Genomic DNA, 12,346 nt, shown 5'->3' with positions numbered 1-12,346 from the left:
TTATGACTTGCAATGCTTTGTGTGGCCCTTGTAGTATCTTAGATGTCTGATCAAGCTCTAAGCTCTCCACAGTACCTACTTCAGCCACCTTCATGGCCATTGGAAAAAAAATATTTTTATTTGCCCATTCTGATAGGGGAAGAATTCACATACTTCGGGTAGCCATTTCCCTAACTTACTCTTAGATCTGAGGCTTATTGGTTAACCTCAAGTTGGGTTTGCCATCTGCCAAGATGGTTTTATTGGTTGTAGCCATTTACACATACTACAGTTTCTTAGAGCTATAGATAGGTGAGAGTTGCATAACAGGTGAACACTAAAAGTGAACGAACAACCTTGAAAAGCTCAGCAAACCCTCATATCAAAGGTGTCAGTCTCCTATGAAAGATCTCATAAACCCCAAAATTAAGAGGGAAAAAACCAGAAAAGCATAAAGTATACTAAGGAAAATACTGAATATATCAATTTGGCTGGGATGGAGAGTAAAATCTAAAAAAATTGGTTGGGCTTAGATTATCAAGTCCTTGAATATCTTGTCTTGGAGTTTACATTTTATCTCTTAGGCAATGATTTTTGAATAGGGAAGTAGAACAATTTGTGTTTTAGGAAGATTCATCAAGAAACAGTGTACAGTGCTAATTAAATAAGGAACACTTAATCTTATACTTGGTTGGCAGCAAATGAGAAGAAAAAGTTTTTAAAAAAGAGACAGAATTCAAAGGAAGGTGTTAATGTCTTGTTTAGCAATTTACTTTGGGGAGCAAAACATGAGTCATAGATCATAAAGATAGAAAGGGTCCTTATATATCATCTGTCCAAAGAAGTTAAATGCTTTATCCAAAAACACACAGCTTGACAGAGCTGGAACTGATATTTACTGGCCAGGAGAAAGAGCATTGGTTCTATTGGCAGATGACTTGGTTTCATTCCCATCTCTGACATTGCCTGGGGGTTATAAGGTAAGTGATTTAACCTCCCTCACCTTCAATTCTCTCTTCTGTAAAATGGAAGGATTGGACTAGATGGCCTGTGGGGTCCCTGACAGAGGAATTAAACTTTAGCCACTTTGAATTTATAGCAGCAACCAGATATCCAAATGGAAATTGATATTTGTATTTATCTATGGAATGAGAAAACAGGAAATGTTCTGAACAAAGGAGTAGAATAACTTGCTTTTTTTTTTTTTTTAATTTACTTGTTACATTTTTGAGTTCTGCTCATTTTCCCTCCCTCTCTTTCAACCCTTTATAAAAGAAGGCCTCCATTTGACATATATATATGTGAAACCAAAAAATATATACTTCCATATGTCAACTCTCTCTGGTATTGGACAGCACTTTCCTTCCTGGCTACTCATGTGGTGATTACAGAACTAAAAAGAAGGCTGCTTCCAGAGACCCCAAAAAAAACCGAAACAGAGAATATTATAATCAACAATTAACTTTTTCCATATCCACTGCAGCATTTGTCATTTTTCCCTTCTATCATTTTAACCCATCTGATAGATCTGAATTGGTATCTGAGTAATTTTAACTTACATTTCTCTAATCAACAATAAATTAGAGAATTTTTTACATAACTATATATAGCTTTTATTTCTTCTAAAAATTGTCTGTTTATTTCTTTTGACCATCTGTTAATTGGAGAGTGGCTCATAACCTTAGAAATTTGAGACAGTTCTATGTATTTGAAATACAATGTTTTGTGATGAAGAAAGCCATCTATACCCAGAGAGAAGACTGTGGCAACTGAACATGGTTCATAACATAGGATTTTAACTTTTTTTGTTGTTTGCTTACATTTTGTTTTCTTTCTCATTTTTCCCTTTTTGATCTGATTTTTTTTTGTGCAGCATGATAATTATAGAAATTATATATATTATATATATATAGAAATTATATATATATATATATATATATATATATATATATATATATATAGAGAGAGAGAGAGAGAGAGAGAGAGAGAGAGAGAGAGAGAAGAATCACACAAGTTTAATATATATTGGATTATTTGCCATCTAGGGGAGGGAGTACAGGAAAGGGGAAATTTGAAACACAAGGCTTTTCAAAGGTCAATGTTGAAAAATTATACGTGTATATATTTTGAAAATAAAAAAGCTTTAATTAAAAAAAACAATTAGAAAAATAAAAGAAATACAAAGCCTTTATTGGAGAAAAACTGTCTATCATTTCCTTTCTCATTGTTTTCCTTTCCTTCTCACCTTAATTACATTGGTTTTTATCTGTATGAGCTCTTTTTGATTTAATGTAATTGGAATTATCTATTATATATAATAATATTGCTACTTAGTTTTCCTATGTCCAGATAGTACATCTCTCCTTTTTTATCTGCAAGGCAATAGATACATAAAAAAGGGAAATATTAAATAAGAAATAATGATGTTGGAAAAAGATATATTTAGTTTTTCTGGAAAGGATGTTTTTTTTTAATAGTATTTTATTTTTCCAAATTCATGCAAAGATAGTTTTCAATATTCCTCTTCACAAATGTGTTCCAAATTTTCTCCCTCTTCTCCTCCCCCACCCCCTTCTCCAAGACAGCAAGCAATTTGAAATAGGTTAAACATGTAATTCTTCTAAATGTAGTTCCATATTCATCACACTGTGCAAGAAAAGTGAGATTTCAAAAAGTGAGGGGAAAAAAAAACAAGTAGACAATAATAAAAAAAAAAGGTGAAAATACTATGTTTTGATCCACCTTTAGTCTCATTAGTTCTCTCTTTGAATGCTGATGGCATTTTTCATCAAAAGTCTATTGGAATTGCCTTGAATTATGTCATTATTGAAAAGAGCCAAGTCCATCACAGTTGATCAGCCCATAATCTTGTTGCTTTGTACAGTGTTCTCTTGGTTCTGCTCATTTCACTTAACTTTCCTTCATGTAAGTCTTTCCAGGCTTAACAGAATATATTTAAGGTAGATTTGGCTTGTTTGTTTTTAATAAGAGTTATTACTCTGTACATTATCTACACAGAAAATTTGTCATCTCCTTATACCTAATACTAGAGAATTCATCATTGTAGCTTTTCAAAATCAGCAAAAGTAGGGTGAGAGGCATCATAGTATGGTGGATAATACAGTTCTGCAAAATTTGGTGTTAGCGTCCCATGTTCCTTCAATCTCCAGATCTCTGATCCTTGGACCTTACTTGGCACTCCTTTAATACATTCATCATGTATTATTTGGTATTTTATTTATCTATGTATATGTTTGATTCTCTTATTAGCATAGGACTCTGTCTATATGTACTAAATAAATCTTTAACAAGTATTTCTTGAATTGGACTGACTTCATTTAAAATGTTTAATTCCAGCAGCAATTTCCCCAAAGAAATAGATAAAGTCATAGATTATAGGAAGAGAGAACTAGAATTAGGCTTTAAAATCACCTGATCATACCCCTTTGTTTTACAGATGAGGAAAATGAGGCTGAGAGAAATGAGTTCTATGATGTCACAGAAGGAAAAAAATGATAGTAAGCATTTCAAAGTTTAGCACAGTTTTGCTGAGGATGTATTTGAATTTTTAACTCAATGCATGCAGACTCTAGACACCACATAAAAATCTTGCTCTGTCTTTATTTCACATCCTTTCTCTAGAAGAGAAAAGTTGGCTTTGAAATAAGTTGATAGGTAACTGGTGTCCTTCCTTCCTTTGGGCTTTTGGATCAATAGAAGATTTTATTCCCACTGCCTCTACAGCTGAAAAACTCATTTGGCTTCTAGTAATGGTAGTAGTAAGTAAGGAAGGGAGGGAAGTGGAATCTCAAAAAAAGTGGAAACCAAGTAGGAGGGAAGAATTGGTTTTCCAGAACCATAATCCTTCCCCAGGGTTTTGATTTTGACTCTGGTATATTTGCAGAGGCAAAGGATTGATTTTACCTGTAAATGACTTTAATTAGTTGCTGAGTTCTGTTTTTGTCTTTCATCCTGTGACCTGGATATAGCTATATTTGTAGCAATCGAGCACTTTTTGTATAAGCTTTTCTTCTTTCTCTCTTAGATTTTTTTTTTTTTTTATAATGCATCTAGAAAATCCTAACATTTTGGGAGATATGGTCTCTAGAAATGGACCCCAAGTTTATAGAGAATGGATTTTGTGTCATCATTTCCAGTTACTTCTGGCAGTTTTGATAAATCTGTTTAACCTCTACTGAAATAGAATCTATCATTCAAAATATGTGCTGAGCACCATATTGATTCCTTTTATTTTCTACTAAAACGCTTCAGATTAAAGGTCATCCACAGGTTCCCCTTATTGATGTGTTAAAATAAGACTGTAGTTACTCCACCCTGCCCCCATGAAAGAAATTAATGTTATATTTTCCTAAGGCCATTTTTCACAATATGTGGTAAAATGATTTTAAAATATTTCTTGGTCATCTCATTTTTAGATCAGCCAAAAAATAGTTTCACTGGATCAGTAGAAGCTAAAGTTATGTCAAATTCATAGCATCAGAGGTTTAGACTTGGAAGAGTCCCCAGAAGTCATCTAGGCCAATTCCTTAATTTTACAGGTGAAGAAACAGAAGTTCAGGGAAATTCATTAATTTTTCTGTGGTTCTCTAGTAAATTATCTAGATTCTCACCTGATAACTTTACACTTCATTTGTCTGACCTTTACATAGTAGATATTGATTTTTTTCTTTTAATGATCTTCTATACTATTGTTTTGTCTTAGGAGCAATGGTATCCAAAGATGCTTAGATCATGGAATCATGGAATGTTTGATTTGGTCCCTTGTATGTCAGTTAGTCTAACTCACCTATTTTTTCACATGAAAAATTCACAGCTGGCCAGAGAGAGCTATCAGGAGAGCTTAGATTTAGGGATAGACCTCTTGATTGTGATGTTCAGAATTCTTTACAATTTCCATAGAACATGAAGTTTTCTAACTTAGATCATTGATGCAATAGGCTTTAGGAATCATCTCACATAATGCTCATTTCCCAAATAAAGAAACAGACCCAGGAAAGTTATGGTCAAATATCCATGGTCAAAGTGGTAGGTCTAGTGATCATTCAAGCACACCCAAGGCATCCTCTTATTTAAATTGTTTAGAAAGATTTTTTTTTAATTACTATGGGTTTTTGACCCCAATACTATCATTCTGACTGAGTTCTTTGAATTTATATATATAAGAAATATATTTATATTTATATATGTATAACAAACAGTTAGTTAGATGCAAATGAATCTGTAATAAATTCAATGTCCCCAGGAGATCATTATATACTTCAACAACAATACTATATGATGATCAATTCTGATGGACGTGGCCATCTTCAACAATGAGATGAACTAAATCAGTTCCAATAGAGCAGTAATGAACTAAACCAGTTACATCCAGTGAAAGAACTCTGGGAGATGACTATGAACCACTTCATAGAATTCCCAATACCCCTATTTTTGTCCGCCTGCATTTTTGATTTCCTTTACAGGCTAATTGTACACCATTTCAAAGTCCGATTCTTTTTGTGCAGCAAAATAACTGTTTGGACATGTATATATGTATATATATATATATATATATATATATATATATATATATATATATATGTATAGTATTTAATTTATACTTTAATATATTTAACATGTATTGGTCAACCTGTCATCTGATGGAGGGGGTAGGGGGAAGGAGGGGGAAAATTGGAACAAAAGGTTTGGCAATTGTCAATGCTGTAAAATTACCCATGCATATATCTGGTAAAAAAAAAATGACATAATAAAAAAATAAATAAAGTCAGTGTTCCAATACAGTACAGCCTGATCCAGAGAATTCTGCAAACCTGTCATTTAGTCTCTCAGTTTTTCTCAAAATGTTATTCTGTTTCCATGTATTCTGCAAAGATTATACTTTGCCTTCTTAGTTCTTTCAGCATTGGGAAGTAGAGCAGTTTGGGCTTCTGACCCCTTTTCAATAAGGTCAGTCAGAGTTCTCACAGAGTACATAAGGTTTTCAAGAACTTCTGTTGATCATTCCCTTCTCTTCTCACTCTACTATAACCTTTCCCCAAACCCTTCTCATTTCTCTCTGCTCTTCTGTTTGCCATTCTGTTGTATGCCACGTTTGGATGTCTCACTAAACCCGCATCTGTTCTGTTTTAGGAGAAACCTGATGCCAGCCCTACGTCACTACAGCTGCGATCCCAGATTGAAGTAAGCACAATGACTTTAATCAGCTATTTTTGTTTCTGCTTTTTTTTTTTTTTTCATTTTGATATTCTGTACAAGTCAGATGAAGCCTTCTGCTCTGCCTGTACTTACAGACATGAATCTTCTCTTATAGGAATCGCTTGGATTCAGTAGCACGCTATCAACCCCAGAGACGGAGAGAAAGTAAGTTTGCTTCCCTAATTCTCCCCCTCTTCCCATCTCCCTGAGAAAGAAATCACAATTAGGTCCTTTTTGCTCAAATCAGTTATATTTTTTGCGTTTCCACACTAGAAATTTTTTTTTTTGGTAAAATTGGAATTGACCATGATGTGTATGTGTGTGATAGATGTTAATATAAAGTTCTTCACCCACTTATTGGGAGAATGTTTGTGTATCAGGCTGATGTAGTTAAGAGTATTTTTTTTTTATTCAAATGTCGCTGCCTAAAAATTCTAGGCAGGGTATAGGATTTCACACTTTGTTGAATCTCAACTCCTCCAAAAGATTGGGGAATAAATTCACAAAAATTGAAAAGCAGATAAGTCTTCTTACATCACTTTTCCTTATGTAGCTACCCCAAAGTCACTCCCATTAAAGAAACTAACTTTGTATTGTTGTGATGAATTCTGTGGTATAGTACTACAATGAAAAGGCTCTCTCTCTCTCTTCCCCTACTAAAAAAAATAACAGCAACAAAATTGAACTCCAATTTAACCTTATTCTAAAATTCAATTTTATAAAAGTTTGCAATGTGAGGATGGCAATAAAGTAAATGTCGATAGGGGCTTAGTAACCTTTTCTATTAAAAATGTTTTTACTTATATAAATTTTCCATTTTAACTTGGAATCTATAATTCCTATTCTCAACACAAGTAATTATAGGTTATATTTCACATTTCTAGTAATGCTATTACGTACCTTGGTGGGGGCAGAGTGGGGAGGGACATTTTTCATTAAGTTACCTTCTATCTCTATTTTTCTTCTCTCATAATTACCCCCACAATGTTCGGTGTATGAATGTTTTTAGGTAAAGCAGCCTCCAAATAAAAAAACTACACATCTGAGTCTCCAAACAGTGTCATGTTGGCAGAGAGCCATTTGGATTCTTTCATGCAGAGAGAAGCATATAAGTGGTTTAGAAACAAAGTATTTTAGGAATGAAAAGCCCATGTTGAAAGAGTGTGTGTGTGCTTTACAGGGCAGCTAAGGCTTAATCCAGCCACGTGTGTGTGTTCCTGGCACAGAGACAGTTCTGTGTCAAGAAAGCTTGCAAGGACAGAAAAGGCTACATGTTAGCCTTTTGAAGATCTAATTCAAGGTTGAAAGAAATTAAAAATCATGGTTGTTGTGGAGCCATTTTTTAGCCATATCTGACTCTTTGTGACCCTATTTGGGGTTTTCTTGGCAATGATACTAGAATGGGTTGGCATTTCCTTCTTCAGATAAGGAAACTGAGGTAAACAGAATTAAGTTACTTGCTCAGAGTCACATAGCTAGTAAATCCCTGAGACTCAGATTTGAACTCAGGAAGATGAATCTTCTTGACTTCAGGTGTTATGCTCTATCCACTCTGCCACCTAGAACCATACAAAAAAAGAGGTCTATTCTCATCTTAGATGAATAGAGATAAGTACAAATGAAATTTGAGCTTCTTTCCATTTTTATTTTGAAGCATTTCATGAATGCTACGTCATTATGCCTGTCAAACTAATAGTGAATTTTTATTGCATCTTTTAGTTGTAAAGAAAGTGGAGATTATGAAGAAGCATTGAACAACTGTTCAATTTCTTCCAAGCTGGATAAGATTTTTATTATTGATCAAGGCCTTGTCCTAACATACTTATTAACCTCTCCAAATCCTTCAAACAACAACTAGTATGTTTATCCTTGGTCCCCAGAGGAAGTGACTCACTTGGACTAATCCAAGAGTGGGTTTGGGTGTTTTTCCCACCCCACAATTGTGGGCAATCATTCTTTCCTTGTTTATGTCCTCTTCCTTAGTGAAACTGTGGCATGGATCTTGTGGCTAGAAAGGAGACTGACAGCCTCCTCAAAGATTACCACCAATTTTAGATGACACGCACATTTTTTGATAGTCCTATTTTTTCATAATCCTAGCATTTTCTCCTTGCTTTTCCAAATCAGATTCTTAAACCATTGTGTTATTTCTGGTCACTTGGAAAAAAAAATCATCTCATTTTGTCTTTCCAGTTTCCCAATTTAATATATTGGTATATATCTAGATCCTGACATTTATGGTAACTAAAAATTCCATTAGACATAGGATCTTTAAAAGAAATGAAATATTATCCTGATATCCTGGATTAGTCTAGTATAGTAAATGTAGCTGTCTAAATCCCATTTTTTTCCTCTTTTAAATAAACATAAGCTATTATGTAACATAGAGTAGTTTTCAATGCAAACCATTCTCATTCAAGAAGTGGTTTGTTTTGGTTTTGAATCAGTTTGAATACCAGTCTTGTAGGGTTTGGTTGTTACACACACACACACACACACACACTGGTATCTTTAAATGAAAGCAAGAAGAGAAAATACAGGGATTGAGAATGAATGTTAAATTAGCAAAGGGACACCTGGCATCCTGGTTATTTTTCTTAAACAGAGCTTAATTTTGAGGTCAGCTTTACTATTTAGTGGTACTATTAAATATTGGAAGTTTCATGTAGCAAGTAATTTTAGCAACCAATTCCAGGTCGGACAGAAAATGACTATCATACTGCTTCCTTCCACAAGACCAAGCAAGAACTCATTTCCCATCTCCCTCTTGATGATATTTTCTGTCCATTCTTCATCAGTTCCCCTATGCCCATTTGTTATTTTTTTCCCTGTCTTCTTCCTATCTTTCCTCATCAAAACCTGCCCTCATGAAAAAATATTCTTAAAAAAACCATTCATTATAGACATGTGACAAATAACAACTTTTAAGTGTTACTCTCTGCTATGCTATTTTCATTTTTAAAAAATTACTTTGAATTTCTTAATTTTTTTAAACATGGTTTCTCCCTCCTGCTACATGTTGGTAGGAATTCTTGGTGATTTGCTATAGCAATCTTCTTGCCGATGAATCTTCAAATTTAGCAGAACTGGTTCTCAGCTGATAGATTCATAGTCCATTCCTAAGCCCTTGCTGGAAGCCTTCCTAGTTTAGTAAAGAGCTTGCCAAAGCTGGTGCTTTCATAAAATATACCCACCTAGAATCCAGTGTTATTACCACACCACTGTGAAGCATCAGAGTAGACTTTTAGTAAGGGGTTTATGCCCTAATAGAAATCAAAACTTTCACAGGAATCATAGGATTTAGAGCTGGGCCAGGTCTTAGAAATCATTTAATACAATACCATTTCAGGAATGGATTTAAGTGTTTTAACCAGGATCACACAGGTGAGTAACTAACAGCAAAGCTGAAGGTATAAAACTCTAAGTGGTAGCCTTGTAGAGGACAGAAGTTTTTTTTGTTTGTTTATTTGTTGTTATTTGTTTTTTTTGGTGGGCATTGCAGAAGTCAAGCATGCATTGACGTTATATGTATATCTGCCTCAGACCTTTTGCTTTGCCTGCTCCTAATAAGAAAGAAAGACTTTTGTCTAGGGATGGGGTAGTGGGGTGGGAGTAGAGAGTCAACTGTCATTGATTAGTTTTTTTGGTTAATATTTGTTTTGTTGCATATTGTTGTCGCCTCCTCTTCCTCCCTCCCCTTGTTTCCATAGTTACAGAAAATTTGCATTTGTCAAGTCAGCAAATATTAAATGCCAGCTTTGCCAGATATAGTGTTAACTGCCAAAGAAAGGCAAAAAAAAGTTTGTCTTGTCAAGGAGCTCACAGACACATGCAGAGTGGCAGTAAGAAAGTGCATGTGAACAAAAAAGTACAATGAAGGTATATACTGGATGAAATGGAGATAATTTCAGAGGGAAGGCACTAAGATTAACACACTCAGAAGAGAAGCTAGATTCTGTTTGGTTTCAAAGGACAGAATTAGGTAGAGTGAGTGGAAGTCTTGGGGAGGCAGATTTAGTCTGAGGTAAGGTGAAGCTTCCTACCAGTTAGATCCCCGAAAAGGTGAAATACCTTGACTTGAGGAGGGTGGCTATCTTTTTTCCTGAAGATCCTCATTATTAAGTCCAAACTAGCTCCCTGGAGGTATTCTAGGCAGCTGGATGACACAATGAATAGAATACAGGGCCTGGAATCCAAAAGACCTTAGTTTTCAAATCTGTCCTCAAACACTGGGCAAGTCACTTCACCCTGTTTGTCTCAGTTTCCTCATCTGTAAAATGAACTGGAGAAGGAAATGGCAAACCACTTCTGTGTCTTTGCTAGGAAAACCCCAAATGGGGTCATGAAGATTTAGACTCAAGTGAATCCAGTGAATACCAAAGCTAGGTATTAGTTGGATCGAAGATTTAGGAATTGGAAAGTTAGAAATCATTCATCTAGTCATCAGCTCTTTCAAATACATTTACAGAAGAACGTGTATTTGCTAAGGAAAATGTCATTTTTCTATGGGAGAGGGGAGAGAGGGAAAATATTTTTTGAGTGTCAGAAATTGTACTTTCATTTTAAATTGCACTTTAAAGGGGTAGCTTGACAATTGAATTAAACTTCAAATAATACAATCTTATAGCAACATATCATTATGCTTTATTATCTGAGAGATCAAATGACATTGAACATGTCTATTTATCTCTAGATAAAAATTTATTTGTTATGGGAATTGAAATTCAGGCTAGAAAAAGAAAGACTCTTTATAGGACAAAAACCTCCACCATGCAGCAAGTTTATTTATGAGTTTTTAATTAGGCATATGGTGATTTTAGAGATATCTTACATCTATTACCATTAATTAGAAAGCAATAATTAAAATCCAAGGTTTATTAGCTCTTATGGTAATGGGGGGAAATGGTGTCCACTCATCCAAATAAGCTTCAATGACTTTTCCTCCCTGAATTTTCAATGACTATTCTCAGTTATTCATACTAAGGGATAGTGGGCTAAAACACATGGGAAACATCCAAAGTCCTTCAAAATCTTTATTTATTTATTTATTTCCCTCCATTAAGCTTTTCATCAAAACTTCAAATGTACTAGTGTGAGTTTTCTCATCTTTTCCTTTCCTTTATATATCTTTCTTAAGAGTTGTGTCTAGCATAGGACAAGGAGGCAGATGAGAACTGAAAATGTGCCTAATTATTATTAGGCACTGAGCAATAATGAATTGCCTCTTGTATATTTTGGAATCACACGTACAATATTTCCTTTACAATGTCAATGGTAGAGTATAAGATCACTGAGTGCAGAGAGTATTTTGTCTGTGTATCCCCAGTCCTTAGCACAGGATATGAAAGAAAATAAGCCTTCAATAAGTAATTGTTGAATTAAATTAAGTTGAAATGAATAAAATATAGTTAAGAAGTACTTATCATTTAATTAAGTCATAGTTTCCTTTTTCAAATTACATTAAATTTAAACACGTTTCATGTGGAATGCTAATAGATTAGCAAAGTGGTATAGTGAATACGACACTGGACTTTGAAGGCGAAAGATCTCAGTTCAAATCCTATTTTACACTCATTACCTATATGACCATGGACCAGTCACTTAAACACACCCACACACATATTCTTATTCTCTCTCCTTCTTCCTTCCTCCCCCCTCTCTTTCTCTTTCTCTCTCTCTCTCTCTCTCACACACCCCCCCCCACACACACCGAGACACACGGAGGATAATACTTCATAGGTGAGAATTCAATGAAATAACTTCTTTAAAAATACTTGGAAACCTATAAAGTAATATATAATTGATAGCTGTTATGGTAATGGTTGTTATTGTTGTTTTGAATATGACTGCAAGCCCTACAGTCTCTTGGATATATGTGTGTATAAACTGGGTTGCCTCTTAAAACTGGTAGAAAGGAAAGTCTATTTCTTATTATTTCCCATTAATTGGCCTCTATTTTCCTACCTTTCTCAACCCAGCAGTAAAGTTGAAACTCTGAGCTTCCTCTTTGGAAAGTTGTTTGAAGAACAATTCAAGTTTCTGTGTTGCTTAACATTTATCAGTCATTTTCCTCTAGTAGCGTAATAATAATTATTATTTTTATTTTATAAAAGAGGGACCTACATTCCAGAGAAGTGAAAACTTGTTTAGG

The 12,346-nt window shown here is 34.4% G+C and overlaps 1 protein-coding gene across 5 annotated transcripts in view; it reads left to right on the top strand.

Annotated features, from left to right (window-relative positions):
- SASH1 (SAM and SH3 domain containing 1) overlaps positions 1-12,346 on the top strand; it is a 380,232-nt gene that overhangs the window by 255,726 nt on the left and 112,160 nt on the right. For all 5 annotated transcript variants that reach the window (XM_074309591.1, XM_074309593.1, XM_074309590.1 and 2 more), the window contains exons 3-4: positions 6,130-6,180; positions 6,311-6,360. In XM_074309591.1, the coding sequence (XP_074165692.1) occupies positions 6,130-6,180; positions 6,311-6,360 (101 nt within the window). The remainder of the gene's footprint in view (positions 1-6,129; positions 6,181-6,310; positions 6,361-12,346) is intronic.

This window comes from Sminthopsis crassicaudata, chromosome 4, assembly GCF_048593235.1.
Source record: "Sminthopsis crassicaudata isolate SCR6 chromosome 4, ASM4859323v1, whole genome shotgun sequence".
NCBI classification, from domain to species: domain Eukaryota; kingdom Metazoa; phylum Chordata; class Mammalia; order Dasyuromorphia; family Dasyuridae; genus Sminthopsis; species Sminthopsis crassicaudata.
This window is presented reverse-complemented; position numbering and strand designations above follow the sequence as displayed.